Genomic DNA, 23,721 nt, shown 5'->3' with positions numbered 1-23,721 from the left:
CTTAGTATTCTTTCCTAAATACATTGAAATTGATAAATGTGGAAGAACAAACTCAAGAAAAGCTATCACTGAAATTATACTAGTACGAGACAAACTGAAGCTTGAAATATTCAGTTGCTCAAAATCAAAATAACACACTATGAGATTAAAAAAGGATTCGTAACAAATTATCAAAAGAGCTAAATCATTTAACTAATATTGCAAATAAACCATACAAATTCTAAACAAAAATGGAAGGAGATGGCAAAAAAAATTATGTGCATTATAAACAAGCTGGGACATGGCTGCATTCGTAATGGCCTTTGGATAGTAGTTTTATAAGTCATCCTAAATCACTGGTGGTCCAGGCATGAAACTGCTGTTACCAGCATTGGTATTGATGTCATTATTGCAGTGACCTAAAATAATATTATGCCTGTTCTTGACCCCTGTAGCAGCTCTTGGATCTCAGCACTGCCTGATTTATTCTGCTTCTATGATTTCTGCATAGATATTGCCTAAATCTTAACTGTATGGGTAGTGAGTTTGGTGTGCAGCCTCTCCAGGAACAGAGCCGTTGCTGACGGACCGCGCGGAGGGAGCGCTCGGAAAGCAGCAGCAGCGTCAGCGCGAGGGGCACCATCACGTTGGTTGTAGGGCAGAGCAGCCCAGTGTGGGGAAACTGTTGATCAAGTGGTCAGACTCATAATTCTCTGAGAAACTTCATAAATACTCAGGTTCCAGGTCTTTCAGTGTAAGAAGATTTCGAGATGATCAGTGGAGAAGAGTTTAAATCTTAAAACTTTGGACTGGTTCATCCATCCTCTGTCTGAGAGATACTCAGCTTGGGGAATATGTGGCCCTGATTAGGCAAAATTAGCAGCCACTATGTAAGTGGGTATAAGGGAGGTAGGCTTGGTGATTTCTTTTTGGAAAATCCTGGAAAAGGTATAATTTTGGAGCAGCTAACTGAATCCCCCGCCTTGTGTATATTGGCAAGCATTAGAGTGATTTCTTACGCTAATTCTGTTAGCTGAATGGGCAAGTGTTTTGCAATAAGTTAATGCTATGGCTGGCATAAGAAGCATCCAGACCCATCACAGTAGCAGGATGATGTTTTGTGAATGGATATGGATGGTGCAAAGAAAGGGGGCAAACTGGCATGGATAAATATTCCACTAATGTCCCTTTCAGAGACTTTTTTCCCCCTTTTTGAAGGATCTAAGTGAGTGCAGATGTGAATGTTTTTTTCAGTAACTGATTTCACAATAGGTCATGGTATCACAAGCCAGAATTTCAACTGGAAAGAATGACTGGTGGCAGTTTGGATAGTATATTGGCCCCAAGTCTTTATGTCTGGGTTGGAATTAACCCTTGCCTCATTATAGGTCTATTGTCAGCACAAACTAATTACCAGCTCTTGGTTATAAGAAGTGTCATTTATCAGGTGCAGATTTACTAGGGGCCAATGGAGGCAGCGTTAACCCTTGTTGCTTGTCCTCGCCCAGCGCTGCCGACTCCTGCGTTCCCAGAGCAGCTCTTCACGTGCCAGGTTCTCCCTTCAGCTCCACGCATCTACCCAGGCGTTGAATTCTGCACCAACATGTAGTGGCATTTCTCCCAGTTCTGCATCCAAAATCAGTTCGGTTTGCTTCAGATATGAAGAAACACCACTTTGAATCACTTCCTCTTTATGGAAGTGACATAGTTAACACCTTTGATATTTACTAGATATCTAACCCCAAGCAGCTGAGCTAACTTACCATCAAAATGGATCAGGCTTCTTCCATTAGACCTTTTGCTTCAGGCTGTCAGCTGATTCAGAGCAGCATCGATTCACAATTTCAAAACTGTTTCCACAAAATGATTGCAGAGAGAGACAATTGTATTGGGAAACTGAAATTCCAGGTTGGAAGCTCAGACCTTCCTGTATCTGCCAGTTCTAGCCCAGAAAGATGATGTGTTAGGGACAGTAGAAAATCTGCAAAATGCAGTCAATATTTTGTCAATATTCTGTATCAACCCCTTTTCACTACAGTTCATACTTCCTGTCTCTAATATATTTGCACACACGTATGCACACACTTTTTTTTGCCATTTCATTTAACTCCTCTGTGCTAAGAAAAATACTAATGTTTATTTCAGGACACTGTAAAGCTTTTTTTTGCTGCAATGACTGCTTTTTGATTCGGGGAGAACACTATCATGTGAAAGAACCTATTCAAAATCCATTGCGTTCCCGTCCATTTAATTTATGCAGTCACATTTTTACTAAGCTTCACATATCAGTTCTTGTCTGCTCTTGCGTTCATTTGCTTTCATAGCAGACAGAGCTGCTAAAGTGGCCACATACATACCAGCCTCTCACACTGGAATGATGCTGTCCCTACATGGGTTTCCTTGTAATTGCCACCACTCCTCCCCAAAAATTCTGGCAGAGCGTGGAGCACATCACAAGTTTAGCAAATATGAGAATATCGGATGATAAAAGCTTGTTTGTGTGGCGCGTAGCATGAGTAATAGCTGATTCTTCAGATGCCCAAACTGAAATTAAGGGGGCTTTGCAAAGAGATTGTGGTTACATGATCACTTTAGTCTGGCGTAAAGCTGGCCGCTGCTGAGAGGGGTGGTTCCTCCCTCCCTCTGCACCCCGGCACTTCTCATACCCGCTCCTGTCTGGCACTAGTGTTTATGTGGCTGCGAAACATGTTGGAGCACAGAACTGATCCGGCTGAATATCAATCCAATAAAAAAGCAAAGCTTACAACTAATTAGTTTCTTAGGGTAGCACAGCCATGAACGCTTGTGTTGGCTAAGAGAGGGCAGAAACGAGTGCCTAGGGGAAGCGGGACTAGAAGAACCACTTTTTCAGCAGCAGCCTGAAGGACAGCTGAAGGATGGCCTCATTAAAATACCAGTAGCAGCATCCAGCCCACACAAATGAGACTACCTAGGCTAGGCTGTGAACTTCTCGCATTCCTTGGTAACTCCTCTGTTCCTTTCTCAGAAGCTCCTTCCCATTTCTCACAAACCACTGCACACTGCAGTTCTCAAGCGTTCTTTGCCCCAGGAATCCTCTGTCCATCTCTGCGGCAGTAAACAGTTGTCTGTCTTGCTTTCCTTCTCGGCTTGCTCAGACTTTCCTTGCTGTAATTTCTACAGTCCCCTAGCAGTCCTATTCCCGCCATGTCAAATTAATTCAAACTGCTTGTTTATTCTCATTTTTTCCCTCTTTACCACAATGTGCATGCCATCCTAAAATTTCCAGAGGCCAGTCAACCAAAGAAAAACAAGGTATTTTTCCAAATTATCTAAACAATGAGTATTTCAATTCCATGACACAGCCCAAATATACTTTCCCGATTCAGTGAGATATTGCCCTAGTTCTGCTGGGCTTTCTCAGGGTCAACAGGCAGTATTCAGCTGAGCTATCCAAACAGCAAAGCGGTGCTTCAGGTGTGGCCCCTGAGCTTCCTCCTTTCCAAAAGAAGCAATCCGTGTTAGCGTTGCGCTTGGCTCCGACTGCTTTCCCCTCCTTGCTGCCTGGCTGCCTCGGCGCGCTAGGGGTGCCAAACCAAAATTCCTGAGCTCCCCTTCGCAGCCCACCCGTTCCCCACCCATCTGCGTGGGAATGGGGAGGGCCACTGCGGGATCTGCTGCACCGGCAGCCAGTATGAGAGGAGACAGGGAAACTCCCACTCGCAGACTCCACAACCAGGGGAAAATTCTCGTACCCGCTACTCAGACTGGGCGGGTCCAAGCCCTTGGTAATGATTTTTGTAGCATTCATGACTTTTTCTTTAATTTGATTAATATTACATATCTAGAAAAGCTCCTTGTGTGGGGCACATCTGCAAAGACTTGAGACCAGCAATGTGCTGGCAAAACTATACATGGAGCCCAGTAACAGAACATCAACAACAAAAAAAAGCAGATTCCTGGAAATCTTCCAGATCAGTGGTTTGTGCCTTTGACCATGCTCGTTTCAGTTTCATTACAGAGCTGATGTTAGTCCTGCTAGCTAACACAGGGCTACCTGGACCCTTCTGAAACCATGGGCAAAACAGATGGTTTAACAAACTCCACAGCTTTCAGCCTCCACTGGGCCACAAGTTGCAAGAAACCTAAAAGGTGTGAAATCTTATCGGCTGAGAGCAAGTGGTTGAGGCAAGCAAGGTATCCACAAGCTAGAATATAGGACTGAAGGTGTTAATTTATCTCAAGGTCTAACATCTCTTAATACCTGCAGTTGTGAGCTAGCTCTGATTGCCTGTTTCTAGGACAGTTCAGATGCCATCGGCTTGAAATAAACACAATAAATTTGTCCAAACATCATGGAAGGAAAACCGGCCGATTTCAGGTCACTCTACCGTTGTTTCAGTTATAATGGGCCAAATTCTGCCCAATTAATATCACTGTATTCTACAAACCAGCCCTTTCAGTAAGGGCAGCAGAATCCGAGTGTCCTATTTTTCCCCTGCCAGAGTGGAGGCGGATATCTGTTAGTGTCCGTAAAATCAGTGATCTATTCACGTTTCAGACAAACGAGGATCTGGCCGTTCAGCCTAAACTTCCTTGTTGGAGAAAAATTTGTCCTAAAATCAGATTTTGTTACCATGTGGAACCTCTGAAATCAGTTTGTTTTGACTTGACATGGAAAGTAATACTATTCTGTTAAAATCTGGTCTGGTGGGACTACTTGTGCTCTTGGATAAAACTTGAGGTGACAAGAAGTGATAGGTTTGCAGCTTTACTGTAACTGTCCTCTGAGATAAATCATATACAATTTAACAAAAGATTTTTTCTTATGAGAAAAACTGGAGGTTCCTGCAAAGAATTATCTTAATGGTTTTAATAAAACATGGAGGAAAGACAAAATCTCTTTTACTTTACAAAATTTTGTTAAAAAAGTATACCCTTTCTTGCTTCTTTTCTTTTCTGGTAGCTTGCATTGATTTCTTATCCTCTGAACAGCTCTGATCTGTTATATTCCCCCTCTGCTCTTCAAGCTAATTTCCATTTCAGTGTCTCCAGAGATTATTTGTATCATCTCCAGACAGGTCATAGGAGATACACTGAGTGCATACTGGATGTGTCACACATCTGTTTTATATCCTCCTCCAATGAGCCACTTCACATCCCAGGGTGCAGTATTCCTGTGTTGTTGCCATATATCAAAACACAGAGTAAGAAGCATAGACAGTGGAGCTAAGCGGACACAGCTACAGATGACCAGATCAAAACTCTATCAATTTAAAATAGCAACTTCTCTTTTAAATGCAGTTCCTGCTTGTTGAAAATCCTGCTTTTTGAGGCAACAAACCCAGTATTCTGGATTTTCTTCCCATCAGCCTTTTCGCATGTGAGTGTAATCCTGAGAAATCCATTTTAGGGACAGAAAAAAAGAAATGTTCACTTAAACAGATTCTGCTGTATTCTCTGATTTTTTGTGATATATACCAAAAGAGCCATTGGTATACTAGCCAGTTTTTTGAAGATAACTTCTGAGTGGTCCACAGCTGGGGGGCTTCCAACACAGGGGATGATGTTTGCCATGAAGGTGACCAAAGGACAAACTCAATGGCAATGCAGGTCCTCAGTAGCTTCAGACTGACAGCATCTTCCATCTACATTCTTCGTAGGTGATGGCAAGACTCCCTCTCGACTGGCGCAGGACAATAGTTCTGGCAGGGATTTGGAAGGATAACGCCAACCTAATCCCTGAGGCACCGTAAGTGTGGGTCAAGAGAACATAGGAAAAAGATGAAGATATGTAATTTGTGCTGCCTTATACTTCTCTGAGTCTGGCACTTAAAAAGTCTCACTGGGAAAGTCGCTTGTCTAATAAGCAGGTTTGGGTTGGCCTGTTATCAGCAGCAGAAAGTTTCTTTGGGTTCGTTTGGTTAGTCAAATCCGTGCAACGTTTCAGACGGGTGCAGTGACACAAGCCTGGCAAAGCTAGAGGCGTTTGTAGACTTGCAATTACTTGACATGATTCTGAGGAGCTCTAGTTCCCTGATGGAGGAGGTTTATCTTAGTTACCAATTTTTTAAAAAGTCTATTTTCTATTATCCAACTGCAGTCATAACTTGGCATCCTGTCCCCTTATTATACTGCCATGCTCCTCCTGGCTGGCTCCAGGAAATCTGGGATGTGTGCTGCCCAAAAGAGCCTTAGAGGAAAACATGTTAAGAAACATTTTAAACTCCATTAATGTGAGCATTAGCCCCGCTGCCCGGGCCTCAGGGCCGTTGCCATTGCCTGTGTGGGTGAACTGAAGCAGCCGCACGGAGGCAGCTGTGCCACTGGCTCCAGGGACGGAGGCCAGAATGGAGACCAAGCCTGGTGACTGCTGATTGCAGATGGTGACTCCATCTGCGTTTTGTCCCAGCCTGCTATCTAATGGCCAGTGATGAAAAGCCATTCACCAGACAAGGAGGCCTTGGCCCCGGGGGTCCTCAGCGGTCTACGAGGTCCCACCAAGGCCTCCACTGGGAGGATGGGCCACCTGGCTGTGCCCTCCTAGGGCTGACCCCATCTTGGCTCACAAGCCTGGCTGGTGGTTGTGGGGCTTGGCCTCACGGCGCCACTGCCCTGGGATCACCCCAAAAGCATGGGCCATGTCCTGCAATGGGGCAATCTGAGGGTGCCATCACTGCCCTGACTCCATCGACACAACTTTCACAAATGTGGGGGATTTTGTTTCAAAACACAACACCGTCTTTGCTGGGCCCCAGCCAGGCCTGGAGAGCGTCCCTGTGGGCCTGGGCGCTCCGTGGCAGGAAGTAGGGCTGCACCTTTACACGGAGTGTGCCACCAGCAGACAGTGTGGTTCCCACCCAGCTAGTGGCAGGGCCTGCCAGCTGATGTGTGGATAGACTGACAGACTGACAGGTAGATGGATGGATGGATGGATGGATGGATTGGTGAACTTACTGACTGACAGACTGATGGATGGACTAATGGATGGACTGATGGACTGGCTGACGGACTGATTGATGGACTGATGAACTAACTGATGGACTAACTGGCAGACTTATGAATGGACTAACAGACTACCAGTGGACGGACTGACTGATGGACAGACTGACAGGCTGAGGCACGGGCAGGGAGCAGACAGTTTTGCTGTGCAGCCCCAGATTGAGCAGGTTCATTAGCAGCAGGAGAGTGAGGTCTGCAGGAGCCACTGATCCAGCACTTGGAAAGGTTTCTCCAGAAGGTGGTACTGCGGCTCTTGTAGTTTAAGTCTCTGCTTACATAATTTATTTTCTTTTCTTTCTTTCCTTTCTTTTTTTTTTAAGGCTCTCTGCCAGTGAGACCTGGGTGGTGGGAAGGTGTGACAGAGATAGGGGCTGCCTCGGGCAGCCCAGAGATGCAGCACCGGTTGGCTGCTGTTTCCGTCCATCTGTCCCCCGAAATGTTGTGCACACCTGCACATACCCACACACAGTTTCACTCTAATTTGCCCTGCACTGAATTAACCTAAAAGAGCAAAGAGTAAAGCTGAGACACTCTTTCCACCCGGAGCATTGGGCAGGGACCCTGTTCTCTCAGAAATCAGCCCAGCTTTGTCTCTGCTGGCCTCACTTGAGAGCACAGAACTTTGGCCTCACAGCCAAAGATCTCCATTTCCAGCCCTAGCTCCCTCCTGTCATATCCCCTCCCAACTTTCTTCCCACATGGATGCCTTCCGATTTCACCCCATGTTCTCCCAAATGCCAGAAAACCTAATCCATTTTTTTCTCCTCTGAGCTGGCGTTAAAGCTGGAAGCAAAGACATTTTTGAGTGGACAAAGAGAGGAAGAAGGTCTGTTCTAAATTGCTTTTGCAATATGCACATATTCTGAAGTGCACATCAAACGTTAGCACACTCCTTTTAGAGCAGCACAATCAGGAAGCATTATGCCAACAATTCAGCTTAAGCTTGTTTTGAAAGTGCAGCTCTCAACAAACAACAATACTATATAGTTGTGGATCTTCTCAGTTAAACGCCAACTTTTAGTGCCAATTTAAGCAAAGTGAGATACTTTGTCTACCAGTAGACTCAAGACTTTCAGACCCTTTAGTCTGTTATTCCACCCTAAAAGTCTGAGGACAGTGTAGGTGATGTATTTATAGTTCCTAAGTGCCCCAGACTAATAACACAATCAGTGTGAGCAACGGCATGCATTGTTCGTGTGATAGCAAAGGAGCTCGGGACGAGAGCTTCATGAATGAAATAGGTAGTGAAATCTGGTTGAGAGGCGAGTGGAGTAACAATGTCTGAATGCTAATGTTATGGTAAACGGTGATCGCCCAGATTTTCAGGAACCACTACAACTGCTTGCGACATCTAATCACCCTGTCACCCCGTGGGTCAGTATAGCCATTGCAGTCTAAAGCTAGTAAGTTTGACCATACGTGGTATGTAGCAACATCATACAGGGAGCTGTTTGTACACTACGTGCAATAATAGGACCTGAGTTCCAGCTGGGTACATCAGGTGTGTCTGAAATCCAAAAGTAAGCAAAGGTTGTCAAAAGGTGCACATGCTAATATCTAGCATCTTTTCTAGTCCTTTTCTACTAATAATGCTCTGTAACCGTGTCTTACAGGACAGAGATAGCAGAGCAAAGCTGAAAATAAATGCGAGACATATGTGGGCTTGAACTGGAGCAACGGTTAAGGAAAAAGTGACCTTGCTGCCATTTCATATATTTCTTGTCTTGTTTAATTTAAGGAGTCGCATTCTAAAAAAGCACGTTTTGGTGTTTCTGTTGTCTCTGTGCTTCTCGTCCTGTGCTGGTGATTTACTGTGTGTAGCCCAGTGTGGAAATCAATTGCTTCTCCGCTCAGGCACATGTATCCTGCTGGCGCAAGGCCGGAGTCGAGCGTGGTGCTCGCTTTAGACCTACTCTTCAGAGAGTGAGGTTCTCTAACAGCAGAGCTATTTATGCAGGTGGAGCAGAATTCAAAGCTTGGGAGTAAATTAACTAGGTGGGCTTGAACACTTGGCATGCCTGGGAAACAGGAGATAGATGAGCAAGCTGGAAGTAGCTCCCTCCTAGCCCCTTGGCAGCCGTGAATTTCAGACAATGCAGGACTAGAAAACTTTTTTGAAGCAGAATTGAAGATGCATCTGCATTTTGAGTGTGTAAATAGTGCTGCAACCCAGTAAAACCAGTTACTTTGCTAGAACCAGGCCTCCTCGAGATGGATCCTAGCCAAAGTTACAGCAGTGCCCCCTGTTCAGTGCTTCACTTGAAATCTGCTTTGGGGTTGAGGAAAACATTTGCTTGGATGTAATACTGTGGATATAATACCTTTGGTGTGGGTCGCCTCTAGGCACAGCTACAACAGTTAGTACACAGAAGGGCTCGTGACAGAGTTAAATGAGACAACCACACTGTGTACTCCTAGATACATTTACTGTGGGCATTAGGAAAGCTTTAGTTTCCTTCCCAATTCTTCTCCACTAGCTCTACTCGCCCCTCTCCCAGGGCCACAGCACTGACAGCTTCTGCTTCCTGCTGATGCACAGTGCCATGCCTTCTGTCTGCTTTCTCCAAAGCTGGGAGAAACTACAGCCGTCAGGCACGCTCATGTGCACATTGCAGGCTGGCACAGCAGGATGCTCTCACATGGAAGTCTGCTTCTATGCAGAGAAAAGAGCAAAACTCCCCCAGAAATATCAGTGCATCTTCACCATGGCTAAGCTTCTCTAAGAGGTGCTTGCTACCAGGCTTTGCTGTCGTATGAGGGATGATTTCCCCTTAATGTTCATCACAGCAAGAATCTGGAGGGCACCAGCAACGTATATTTATTTCTAAGCAATTTCTTCTGATCCAGCATAACTTTTACAGTTTTATAGTTTTACTGTGTATGTATTTATGCGTGTTTATGCATATAGACAGCTCTTAGCAAAACATGGAAAAAAAGGACCAGTGAAAAAGAAGGCTCTCAATGTCTGAAACTGGCATGAGAAAAAGGAGGGCTGCCGTTCTCAGCTTGCAGTGCTTACGGGAGTCGTCGCAGAGCGAGTAGTGAAGGATGTAGCTCACAGTGTCTTTGTGCTTTGTTTCTCCAGCTGTTTCAGCCTGTTCTCAATGTTCCCTTGCTCCGTTGTTCATGGCCCATGAAATATTGAGCAGGTAAATGGGAACTTCAGCAAAACGGTGAGCCAAGATCAGGCTCTTTTGTAGCTTCTTTATCTTTGTGTTATATATCATAACGCTCGTTAAGTTTCACCAGTTATTCCCCCAGAAACAAGAATTGCCATTATTTTATTACTGTGAGGAAACTCAGTGTGACAGCCAGTGCTGATGTTTCTGTTGAATCGCCTGTTTGCTGTGTGTCTCTGTCTGCAAGTAAGGGAATGAAGGACTTGCAGAGAGAGAGAGCAGGAGCAGTTAGCAGGGAGAGGTACAAAAGGGGACTTACTTGGCAAAGGGAAGATAGAATTAGTTGAGGGACTGTGATCATTCATCCTGTAATGATAGTAAGTCAGTACTTGGCCATTTCTTGTCTCTTGGTTTTGAAGCAAGGATGCTGAGCGTTGCTCCTGTGGTGCGGTGTGTCCTCAGCTCTCTGACTCCTCTCTTGTGGCAGAGTCAGGCCTTTAAAGTGACCAACTTCAGCTATCAGCTGAAGGGATTTTGGTCTTCAACTCTGTTTTTGTGGCTGTTCACTTTGCTGAAACTCGTTGCAAATGCCTTGTAAGAAATGCGTTTAGCCCCAAAGCCATATTAATATTTAAAGTGTTTTCCTCCAACAGTGTAACAGCTGTGCAGTGTAAAATAAAAGGCATTTTTCTCTCTTTCTCTGGGCAGCTCTAAAGCATCAAATGGTAAATAGAGAAGTGGGAGAGGAGAAAAAAAAAGGTTAAGTTTTGTTTCTGGCATGGCACTTATCTAAAATACCCAATATTAATCCCAGCCAAAACCTACTCCATGGCTATAGATTTGATGTTAACAAAACTTTATGTATCACTGAAATGCACTCGAATACTCAGACCTTAAAAAAAATATATTGTAGGCAGAAAGCCTTCTTGAAAACCTTCATTTCTGCAGCTGGACCAGTGAAATGCAATTCAGATCCATCCACTGTTGAAACATAAGCTTAATTTCTATCATTTAGGGTACATATGAATATCTGTAAATATATAAAAATAGATATAAATCTATTAAGTTTATTCCATTGTTTTGATTTACTTGGAAATGGAGTTTTTTGCACAGTTGTTGCCCTGAGACTAAAATTTTGTTTTTCACAATTGGAAGTAAATGCGCATGCATGGTTGGCGAGGGCGAATGAAAGCGAGCTGTGGCCCACTATGGTGTCCCATGGCGCCTCTTGCCCTCCGAGTTTAGCCTAGTCCTTCTTAGAAATGGCAACAAATTTGAGAATTGAAAAGAAACTGGGTAAATCTTACATACAATTCTTGAAAAGAACAGAGTACGCCACATGGCTTGGAACTGTACCCTGAAGGCTTAGGCAGAATCTGCTGTACACAATTCATATTTAAGCTTTTCTCTGTAACCACAGGCACTGGAAACATATTTTCTAAATGAAAGCTGAAATTCTAGTTTCTTCGTGTGACTCTAGGCCAACCAGCTTGTTGGCCTCTTCTGTGTTATCAATGAAGTGAAGTTACGGAATTATGAGTTACCCGAATTTACTTTGGTAACAATAGAAAAAAAATATTTGAGTACCAGAGCGATTTCACTGCTATGGAAGCCAAGAATTCACTGGATGACTTCCATGTGTGAGATTTACTCCTCTTTTACAGAATACAGCCTCAAATATTTATTTTTTTATCATATATTTTTAAACATGTTATTTTTCAGGCTCAAGGTCTCTAATTATTTTGAATCAATGAAATTTGGCTGTTGTGTTCCCTCAGAGCTTCCCCTACCAGGACCTGATATATTTGAACTGAGCTTCACACAACACTGAAGCTGTAGCCTAAATAGTAGCAGTAGCTAGTATAGAATAGCACAATGAGGACAGTATAGGATAACCTAATATAGACTGGAATAGAGTAGAGTAGACTGGAATAGAAACAAATCAAACCTACAGCTGCACGATACGGCTGTGAACGGTTCTCTGTAAGTACAGCCGGAGGTTCTAGTGAGCATGTGAACAGAAGAGCAGTCCCCTGACACTCGCAGTTTGTTTTCTGTGCAGAAGTCTGTCCTTATTGAACTGGAAATACCTGTGAGTTGCTTCTAGAATGATTTTTGTTTGTGAACATAACTTTTCAAAAGTTTTTTGTTGTTGTTGTTGTTTGTTTTAAACTCATTGCAGTTTCATTTTTAGAAAGGCGAAGCACCCCACACATTCTACTCTGAGGAGGGGTTTTTAATGGATTCGGATGCTGCATGAAAGATAAATATATCCTCAGACTCAGAGTAAATATTCGATGATATGTAACTAAGGTATAGAGAAGTCAATTTTATACAAATTGGCCACAGACACCTTGTCATTTCCCAGTAAATTAAAGGATCTTCCATTGGATCCATAAATTTATCATACTAGTATTCTTCCATGACCACAGAAACAGACTGATCCTGTTTTGTTGACATGTTTCATTCCCTACAGATAGCGAGAGTCCAGGGCTGCTCCTGTGTGTGCTGTGGCACCAATAAATTGAGCACAAACTCCTTTTTGCTGCAGTTCCTGTTGCTGTGTTAGTCTTTTTTACTGTTTTTATTTTCCATCATGTCGGTCAGATTCTTTACCAGAAAAAAAGAAGTGTTCTCATGTGCTCTGCTAGTTACTTACAGACTTAGAAGCCATGTTTTGATGTCGGAAGTGTTGCAGGAGGATGGAAATCTCTTTCCCATTATTATAATGTATTCCCATTACATGGTAGGTAATCCAGAAAGGCTGTGACAACATCGCAGTAATCATCAGGCTTTTTCTGTTGGGTCTACTTTTGGCCAAAAGTAAAGCTGGCCACCGAAACGTAAGTGATCTGTTGGTTGAACTGGGTAAATCTTACATACCAAGACTATAAATCTTGAATAAGCAGGACAAGCTGCTTGAAGTTTATCATTGACCTTGGGACTGTTTCCGTAAAGTATATGGAAAGTACAAATGTACATCCTGATTGTATTAGTTGAATTATTGGTCTTTGTGGGTTTCTGAACAGCAGAAGTGCTATATATCTGATCATCCATTTTGTGGACTAGGTCCTGATCTCATTTTTATAGGCATATATTCAAAGTCATATCAAGAGTTCAAGTATATTCCAAATGTTTGGAGCATTTTGCTGAATAGATTTTTTGCAGCCACTCAATGATTACTTTTTATTCTGAAAAATTACTCTGAAGAAATGTTCTGCTCCAGTTACTCTGTTTGGTCTGAGATCTCCTGTGTCTGAGGTTGTCTTACTGGCTTTGATAAAGGTATGTTTAGGATGCTTTGTTATATGCACTGTGCAAAAAGAGAGTTGCCCAAATGGATCCTTAGATCCAAATCCCCCCCAAAAAATTCGAAAAATTGTGCTTCAACTGATTGTGATTTCCCAAAATATCCTGAAAAGAAAGACAGGAGGTACTGAAATGAGCCTGAGATTTGGAAAAACTCTAATGCTTCAAACTCTTGGTTTCCTGCTGAGCTGGGCTGAACATGCCTATTGGATAGAATAAGAATAGTTGCGTTAGCTCAAAGTTCAGTGAAGCTTTTCTGCTTTTTACTGGTTTTCATTTTAATACACATCTTCACCCCAAGACCTAAAATGCCAGAAAGGAGACAGATCACTCAGCATTTCTAATCACATATCAGAAATCTCAAGACACATAGTTCTCACAGGTTTTTCTGGTCTTTGTAGACCATAAAAGGCTCAGATAACCTTCTGAAGTCCACTCTGATTTCTTTAGTCATTAAAAATTACGGCTTTTACTGAGAATCTAAGCTGGATTCCCACTCCAGTGATCACATTTAATCAATCCAGTTTTCCTCCACAGTTTCAGATGATGTTATTTTTTCATTTATTCATTAAGGCAGCGTAACAGAAGTCTGTATTCAAAAGAAAATTCTAACAAGGCTTTAACTATTACAAAAAAAGAAAAAAAAAAGCTGAAAACTACTACAGGGAAATATGTTTCCCTATGCATTATTTAATTTCAGATTGTCATATGAATTTGCTTTGTTTTACTCACATGTCTTCTCTTTTCACAAATACTTTAGAGAAGCAGTGCAGTCCATGTGACTAGAGGAGTACACTCAGCTGTTCGGGCTCCGTAAGAAACAGGCGGATACAAGATTGTCTAAACTACAAATAGGTAAATTCCATTTACTTACATTTTCCATTACCTTCGCTACTTTGAAAGTGGATTTCAAATAAAGTAAGTCACTGATCTGCTTTCAGTGACATTGCTGGAAATTCCAGTCTTAGTGAGTACATACTTGCCGTGCGTGTTCTTCTGGAAGGAACTGTAGCCTGGTAGAAATAGACAATTAGTTAAATTGACGGATGCTTGCTTACACTAGTATAACTACTTCATACGCTGTTTATCTGGGTGTGATCAAATCTTTTAATCTTGGCTTTGACAAGGAAATAGATCCTTTTGAAAATTCCAGCACTTGTATATTTTCTCCTAGTTATTGGATGTTCAAATTAAAGTTGATATTATTCGTCTATCCTGTTTAAAAGGGGATACTAGGTTTCAGGCCCTGGGCACAGACAGACACCTCAGTACAGGTTCGTACAGCACCTAGCGCCTATTCTCCCAAGAAGTTAAAGGTAATAAATATTATAAGATAATGGCAAGTCACAAAGAGTGATGCTTTTACCATATACTTAGTCCACACCTCACAGTTTGGGGATACTGAAGGTAGCTCAAATGCGATCCATTCTGAGAGGGAGGAATTTCTGCCGACACACAACATCTTTTCTTAGGATCTGCATTTGAATGATGGACAGTACAAAGCCACAAGCTACTACAATTTAGAAGCTTCCAAACTTTTCTTTCTGGCGTAATTGGGTGCGCGCACATAACTAGAACCTCACTAACATCCAAATTCACAGTAATCTTGGCTCCAAAGGGAAAAAAATCAGCCATTGTTTAAAGGTCTATCTTTTTTTCCAAGGTAACTTTACTTCAGTTGTCTGAGCTGAGCATTTTAAGAAAAGGGACTAAAATAACAAGGGATGGATGGGATGTAGGAGGGATGTAGGGAGCATATTTTGAGAGGAGCACTGTGATGCAGTTTGTGTGCAGGAACAGTGGCATCTAGTGGGCAGTTACTTCATTCACAAATGTGTATATCCACTGCTCAGGGCCTCCTGCCAATTCCACATGAGAAGAGACAAAGTCTTATCAGACATACTCAATATGAAACAAGTCAGACAGCGATAAAAGCTGGTGATATTTTTATTTCTGTCATAGACAAAAGATTTTCCTGGGCCTGTTGTAATCTCTTTCTGTAAAAGCATTTGGAAATGAACTACTTTGCCACTTTTCCCATTTTTGGTAGGCAACTTTCTGAATGCTTGTTCTTCCTGTTTTAATTATATTTAAGCCTTTGCATGGCTTTACTATGTAAATTCTATTTACTTAGTGTCACGTAGATTAGCGTAAATCTTCACCCAGTAGGGAAGCCAATGGTTTGCACACATGTATAAAAATCTAGAATTTTTCACCAAGATTTTAGACATGGGCCAAATAAATCTCCAACTAATCCTTGCACACACTTATTTAGTTCAATTTTAGATGATTTCAAGCACAGAGAGGCTTTTCAAAGAAAGACCTGTGTAGAGGAATAGAATAAAAACACAGCAGAGCACCCACACTGAAGAGCTTTAGAAAAAGCTTAATTACAGAATTTCAGTAGCTACAACTAAGTATGTTTATGCAGCGTTAACCTTTTATGTAAACTGACACAAGAGCTTTTTAATGCTAAGTCATTGTAAATGCTTGAGCTGATTGTATTTACATCTGACCCTAAGATTCTGTTCTTTTATAAGCTCAATGGATTACACATAAAACACTATGTATTTTATGGACATACAGAAATAATGTATAGTAAGCAGGATGAGGGGTTGCTACATCTGTGGCAGTAATCTAGAGTGGTCTCTTGCCTTCCTTGTCCCTTTTAGTTGCAGATTTTGCTAGTGCTGAACAAGCTTTGGAAAGTCTGCTGTGATGTGGCTACCTTCATCTTCTTTGGCCACCTCTCCAAGTAGGGCAAAGTAAACAGTTCCTCTGTTTACCTGCAGGACCAAATTAATTTACGTGAGTGGAGTACTTGGCTTCTTAAATCTGGTGGAAGAGATGGATGTCTGGAAACATCTTGACTGTGTTCTTTGTCCTCAAAGGTCTATAGAGGCACTGATGTGCTTCAATCTAACTTTCTCTTTCTTTACCCTCATGATTTTCTGTCTTTTTATTTGTATTTTCTCCCTCCTTATTCTTTGTTTCAAATTTTCCTATACAGCATATACTAATTTTTTTCATCTCAACAGAGAAGATACTTCAGTGATCATTTCCACCATAAAACAGAACTGTAGATAACTTGTAAGAGAGTTTGTTCTTTACTTTTGTAAAGAAGCTTAGATGTTGGAATTCTAGAAAGGCTGGTGAATTTTTTATTTTAATCTGAGTGCAAACATGAGTTGGCTCTTCAGTCTTTCGGCTAGATCAATCAGCCTGAGACAGATGTGGGCTAAAGGATATTAACACCATACCAAAAATCTTTTCCCCTTACAAAATGGAGGAGAGCATACAACACGGACCTGTAAGTACTTCACCTTTCTGTTCTAATTTTTCTCCTTGCAAAACAGAGATAATAATTCTTAACCTTTCTTTGGAGATACCTATGATAGCTTTCTAAAGTGGAAAAGCAAGCCTAAAAAGAATAAACTTCTACTCCCTGTGTCTGCATCAGGATTAGCTCGGTGTTACTGCGGTAGATCTAAAAGCTACTGGATTACCTTAGTAGCTCTCTAACTCATGAGTGAATATAGCCAGGTGGGAGTTCTTACTTCAGTGAAGTACTTAAACTACTTTCACTGGATGAAACTACGCATAATTTGAGAGTGGCATTATTTTTCTTTTTCTTTTTTCTTTTTTTTTTTTTTTTTTTGCTGAGTAAGAGAAACCAGAGACAGAATTTCCCTTAATGACTTTAACTTCAATTGAAATATGTGAAGGGAGATCTATATAGCATGGAGTACTATGAATGAAGCACACAATAGCAGCCTGATTACGTTTTTTATACTCCTAGATTTAATCTGTGATTTCATCTTGAGAGTAGTGAAAGGTAAACCTTTGATGCTTTGAAATTTAGATTATTTCCTTGGAGTCATCTAGGAAAGCTCTTACTGGAAAGAAAATATACTAGGACTCTTGATCTATTTCAGCCTGCCCACTGTTACTGCAGTAGCTACCTTACATATCTTCATAAAATTGTTTTTTATTTTGCTATTTGTCATCAGGTTCTTAGAATGACTGCAGTGGTGAACTCTGATAGTGACTTTGTTCTGTCCATAACTAATTCTACTGCAATTACAAATCATAAGTCATACAAGACCTTTTTCATGTTGTTTTGCAGATATACTTATCATCTGACTTTAAAAGCATTTCTGTTCCAAAGTGTAAGTTATAAAGGCACTTTGGTAGAAAAGGGGTGGCTGGATATACATGGCTGAGCTGGCAGAGTTATAAAAGAAAGGGAAAAGTTGTGCAAAGAAACTACAAAACAATTAGATTGCACCTTCTTCCTTCCCAACTGCTGATTCTAGTAAGTCCTCTAATGTTTCCTTAGGACTTTGCAATTCTGAGCCTCACTTTGAGTGATTTTTATCATCACATAGTGTGGGAGTCCAAGGTAACAAAATCAGCTGAAAAAGGATTTGAGTCAAGCGTTTATTAAGAAACAATACATGAAATACTTATCAGGCAATTAAAGATAGATTAGTGTTGCATAAATGTTACATCTACTAATTAAGGTTTTCTCCAAAGTCCAGAAGGGTGATGTTTTCTTCATGTTTATACTCTCCAATTTTCTACAATTTTTTATGCTCCTTTTGCTTCAGGTAGTCTAAGGTTGTACCCTTAAAAAACACATTCTAATGCTTTTAGAATCACTGACTGGTGATTTATTCTTACCCGTAACTGAGATCTTGGAGGAAACCTTTGATTTTTTTATTCATACATGCAATCATTATTTTCTCTACAAGTAAAGATACATGGTGGTGTACAACATATCTAGCCATTTACGGTTGAAAGCTTAGCTAAATCACTAGGATTGCGCTGTATTCCAAAGAGGTTCAGCTCTACAATTAGCACATAGCCAGTGCAGGAATAATCCTGTCCACCATAACACAAAGTACATATCATCTTAAATGCACATGAAGAGATCTGCAAAAAAAAGGAAAATATAGTTAAAACACATAAACATATTGGCTATATTATTCACACACAAAAGGCTTCAAATCCTTTAAGCACTTCTCTAAAATTAATTCTTTACAACAGCCTGTGAGCAGGGTAGGACTCAGCCAGCTTCCAGCTGTGTCTCAGCTGGAAGATTTTTTGAAAACTGCCAACTTACCTCCTAGGGCTAAAATTTGGGAATTTTATGTTTTTGTTTTTAAGTAAGTTTCAGACCTTCTATCTACTGTGCATTAGCAAAGTCTATTGAATTCTGTCCCAATATCTACATTTTCAAAATTATTCAGGTATGTACAGGTACAGATAGATGCCCAGCAGGATCTGAAGCAGATTAACTTTCTGGCTTTCAAATCAGACCAGTCCTGACAGACACTATCTCCATATTCTATTTCATTTCAGTTTTGAAAATATGGCCCTAAATCTTCAGTTTTTATGTCACAAAGTTAACTATGAGATTGTGAAAAGACCATAAACTTATGTACTAATATATTGTTCAGTCTTTAGAGAGCTAGGACCAGTGGGAAAAGGTAAATTAAGCCTGAATATAATCTCTGTTGACTATTAAGCAGGTGGCTAATAGTGATAATTCAAATTTAGCCCAGCTGAAAATATCTGTTTAGAGACTGTAAGAAAAAGCCTATCTTGTTATAAAAACATATAGATGTGCATATATATTCTCTTTTAGCATCACAGGTGGCTGCTGGGTAACCAGAAGAGTTTAAGAGGATCAATACTTATATTTTACACACCTAGGACAGCCTTACCCCCAAAACAGCAGTTTCTGAATGTAATGATGAGCTGATGTAACTGCATGCAAAACTGCAGGGGGGAAAAAGGACGACTATATCAAAAACCTAGTATACATGATGTACTATTGGAATATGTTATTTTGTCACAAATTGGCTTGTGAGTAGTGCCTGTTTTCTGGGCTGTACTTTGGAGTGTATTTTCCTATCGAACTCTAGCTTTATCATGCATATGATAAACAGAGGCAATAAAGCAAATGATGTTCTCCACTGCACTGATGTTGAAAACCATGAACAGAACTAATAACCCATGAAAGCACTATGGAAATGCTCTGTGTTAATGTTTACCACATGTGTACTAAACAAATAGAGAATGCTATTTAAAAAATAAGCAGCTAGCAAACTGTTACAGCTGCAAGAATATAGAACAAGCTCAACTCCTAGCAGAATCAGACTGTATCTGAGATATCTTAAGGATGACAGCTATGGTTTAATCCTGCCATGGTCCCACTGAGAGCTAAGCGAACAAGTACAAAAAGATGAGTTGGAAAAGGAACACGAGCAGACAGGAAAGAAACAGGAGCAATTTCAAGCAACATTAATAATAATGTTGTTCGGTAGCCAACTTATACCCATATAGCAGAGAAATACATAACCAAATGTTTCATTAGCATGAGCAGAGCTACAGTGATGCATCTGATACCTAAAACACTTAAGCTCCCTGCCATTGCTGTATTCTATTGCCAGACATCTTTCAGCTCAAGATGCTTCTTCTAGCCACTGGTGCTTCTCTCCTCTTCCAGATTGTGGCTCCATCTTTTATTAGGAAGGAAGAAATGTGCACTGTAAAAATATACAAATATATAAAATATAAAATATATAAGAAATATAAAAATACCAATTATGGGGCTGGTAAATCCATTAGATAGGATAGACTAAATCCCTGTTGCAGTGTGGGAAGCAATGTGGATTTAACCAGTGTTCAAGGAATTGTTCTTCTGATCTCTGCTCCAAGCGCTGGAGGTAAAGCATATGCTCCTATTTAAAGAAAAGAAAACGTCATTTAATTATGTAACCATTCAAGTCTGATGTCAGCCCAATGAATCAGTAGAATTTTATAGTTTATATAAACGGACTGAATTTCTCCTGAAAATTACTAAATTGAATGAAATGGGGCTGCCAGTCAGTTTACCCAAACCTTAGCGATGTTAGCAATATTTGAAGAGTGACACGAGCAACTAGGTTAGCCTCCATTTCTTTTCTTCCCTGAAGGATTACTAAGAATCCCTAGGTAGTAAAACAATCTCCTCAGATGCTGTATGAATGGATAAATGCTTAATTTTCTTATTTTCTCCCCCACAGAATAGGGGTTAACAATCCTGCCTGTAGAACTTGCTGATGCTGCTCTTTGAGATGACCAGAGGTTCGCTGGAGGGCAGTGTGTCCTGCCTCTAACTGTGCTCCCTCTTCCTCAGCCCAAGGGGGCTTGGCCCAAATCTTTCAGTGAGACTATACTGTGAACCTGCAGAAAACAAGACTACATGATTGAGATGATGCCACGTGACAAAAAGCAAGGTCTTGTTCAAAGTAAGACTAAAATTCGTTGATAACATAAATGACATTTTTAAATAATAAAAGACAGTTCCTCTTGCTGTCTGTAGCTGAATAGGCTTTTTGATTCAAACTGCACTGTAGAAGTCAAATAGTGTCACAAAGAATTACAAATTAAATTCCCCAGCCCAGCATGATCTGGCTTAGTTCAAACAGCTTTTGCTTAAAATAGATCAAGAGAGCTAGGCTCATCCCAGCATTAATTTCTTCTTGCTACAAAGAATCCATACAAAATCAGTTTTTCTCCTTGTGGCTGTGGCATGACTGTGCACAGGGATACAGCAGGCACGGTCCTTTATTTGGAAGGGAAAGTCTTCATGTTCCATGTGGGGAACGTTATTTTTATCAGAAGACAGTTCCTTTTCTACTGAAAACCTTGGCATTTACTGAAAAAAACAAGTACTCTTGTGTTTGGGTTTTCCTACAGAAAGCAAATTTTGTCATATTAGAAAAAAAAAAGAAAAGGTTGGAATGTCTTATCTAAAGAGTCACAACAAAGTATTTACTACTAATCCTAGTAGTATGGAAAGTGGCCAGGACAAAGCAGCGGAGGTCAGGAATCAAATTCTTCTCTAGCAATAGCTCCTTTTATTCCTCATCTATATGCATGTAACTTCCTATAGTATAAGATTTAACTCAATCTAACTTCTCTACTGTTTTATTTATGTTTAATATATTTACTATATAAAGTATCACATAATCATAGTGGTATGTTCTTGATGGTATATTGAGTATAACAATGAATGGGAATTGTACTGCTAATTTACAAGGCTCATTTAACAACAGCTTGGAAACCAACTTCATCCTGAATGTTGTGGTTAACAGTGAAGTCCATGCCTACTGTTTTTTTGGCTCTGTTTCACAGTCTTAATTGTACAAAGTTGTTAACAAGCATGGTGTAATATTCTTGTGACAGCTTTGATTTGTTATGGCTATGACAGTTGACAAAGAAGTGTGTACATCGGAAGTGGTATATGGTCAGACACCCGCGACTGCCAGGTGGATTCTTTTTGGCTGGTATACAATAATCATTGGAAAGGGAAAACCACGAGCTGTCTCCACAAACCAGGCACATAGCGAGTTCAATCCTGCAAGGTACGTAGTGCTCTGAATGTCCTATGCATTTGAGAAGTGTTCAGCACCTTGCTAAACTGAGCCCCTTACATGAATCACACTTGCACAATCTATTGTGTGTTTTCTGGCTTCTGTGGTTTTAGCCTCTTCAGAACCATGTAATTTTAGCACAGTTTATTTACTTTGGAAAGAAATGCACAGTAATTTTAAAATACCTTAAGTAGCTTTTGAGAAGTGCAGAATTATATGTTATATCTTGTCAAAGCAAAGAAAACAGAAGGCTCCTGACTTCATTTGCTTTTTCTTTTGTTGTAATGAGGTTTAGAAATCAAAAAAATACAAATATTAAATACAAAACCAATGTTGTTGCATTATGTTAGCAACTAAGAACTTGTAGAATATCATTACAAGCCATTCTGTCCGTAGCATTCATAAAAAAGTGAATGAAAGAAAGTGATTTTAAAAGTAGTTGAGAAGTACCTCAATCTCCACACTGACCACTGACACCTGCACCTACTTTCTGCCTTGAGTGCAGAATGTACTGCAAGTAGAAGACCATTTCCTGTTATTTTAATTTTTTCAGGAACAACCCGATGAACTCCACATTTCTACAAATGAAAAGGCACTTTCTTCTCAATAATTTAATCTGCATTTTTGAACTGTGATACCTTTAGATGATAAATAATTCCATGCTCTGCAAGCATACATTTCCTGAGCAATATTCAGCATTTACAGAATGCTACTTAACAGTAATTGAAGAATGCAAAGGGGCTTAAAAATATTCCACAAAAGAATTCAACTGTTTAAAAGGGTGATACTTGTAACTATTTGCACTTATGCTTGGAATTACATTTATAAAAATCTAGTATTAAGCACAAATAAAACTTTTTAACTTAATTTACTTTCAAAATAAATATCATAAATCACCCTCATTGGCTCATCAGGGAAACCAGCTTTTCTGCGTCTGTCTTCACGACGAGTTCTCAGAATCTGTTTGGCTTCCTTTTCATTCAAAATTGGAGAAGTGTCTAAAAGTGGAAAAGCAGAAATTAAATATGAAATTACCAAAAAGGTAATATTTTATCTTTCAAATGTAAAATAAATTGTCCTTCAAACCTGATTTCTGTCTATATACAAAGTGTTCTTTCATTAGAGTCCCTTCCCAGGGGATTACTGCTTTCCAGGAGATACGAGTGGAATTTTAAAGCATTTTTACACTTGTGCTTTCTATAGTCTACTTCTGCCAGGTGAAGCAAACCCAACACATTAATGTTACTGTCTAAAATGAGAAAATATGACAGCACCATTTAACCGCTGACAATAGTAACTTTTCCTTTTCTTTGTTCTTTTCTATATTGCTTTACTTTTTAAAATTATGTTTTGAAGTAATGTGGTAAACTTTTGTTGCAATAGAGAGATGGCAATGACTATTTAACTCATGAGGTCTTGGTAAAGTAGTATTAAAATTGTAAACTCATGAAACAGTTCTGTTTTGCAATAAATGACTATAGTGTTGGTAATGTAGCGAGTAAAATATCTAATACAATAGCATGGATGTTAAAAATCAAATCATGGCAATCCTCCGATGTAATACCGTATTTAATTCTTTATATAGTTAAGTGTTGAAAGTAACATGCAAAGATATTAAATATAAAAGACCCATGTTACTATAATAGGCTCTGCAGCTCTACATGCATAAGCAGATTTGTTATATATAAGCTCCTACCTGCAAAAATTGTCAGGAGGACCAAAATGAAGATAAACACAAGTAACTTCTTCATTTTGATTCTGCTTCCCCTCAGTCTTTTCCAAAATGAGTAATGCTGACTGGGGCTGCAGCCTACTTGAAGCAGCTACGTCAGTCACAAATGTTTGTTTATGCTCCAACTAATTTGACTCACAGTTGGATTTGGAAGACATCTGGCCCCACGTTTTGA

At 40.3% G+C, this 23,721-nt stretch overlaps 1 protein-coding gene across 1 annotated transcript; it reads right to left on the bottom strand.

Moving 5' to 3' along the window:
- Nucleotides 1-17,825: 17,825 nt before the first annotated feature.
- On the bottom strand, nt 17,826-23,569 carry C19H17orf67 (chromosome 19 C17orf67 homolog). The gene is made up of 4 exons (XM_062591784.1): nt 23,511-23,569; nt 22,712-22,812; nt 19,998-20,137; nt 17,826-18,323 (listed from the first exon to the last, which is right to left on the bottom strand). Exons 1-3 carry the CDS (start codon nt 23,563-23,565, stop codon nt 20,021-20,023), a joined length of 273 nt encoding a protein of 90 aa, XP_062447768.1. The 5' UTR covers nt 23,566-23,569; the 3' UTR covers nt 17,826-18,323; nt 19,998-20,020.
- Between the last annotated feature and the right edge of the window lie 152 nt (nt 23,570-23,721).

The sequence above is a fragment of the Rhea pennata genome, chromosome 19 (genome assembly GCF_028389875.1).
Source record: "Rhea pennata isolate bPtePen1 chromosome 19, bPtePen1.pri, whole genome shotgun sequence".
Taxonomy (NCBI): domain Eukaryota; kingdom Metazoa; phylum Chordata; class Aves; order Rheiformes; family Rheidae; genus Rhea; species Rhea pennata.
The sequence above is the reverse complement of the archived record's forward strand: the minus strand, read 5'-3'. Positions and strand labels throughout refer to the sequence as shown.

Bases quoted from the DNA above. Each gene is read 5' to 3' on its own strand.
- C19H17orf67 (XM_062591784.1), bottom strand. From the start codon at position 23,565: ATGAAGAAGTTACTTGTGTTTATCTTCATTTTGGTCCTCCTGACAATT. The intron at 22,813-23,510 runs GTAGGAGCTTAT...TTCCACTTTTAG, and splicing joins CCTCCTGACAATTTTTGCAG to ACACTTCTCCAATTTTGAAT. The intron at 20,138-22,711 runs GTGATTTATGAT...TTCTTTAAATAG, and splicing joins TCCCTGATGAGCCAATGAGG to GAGCATATGCTTTACCTCCA.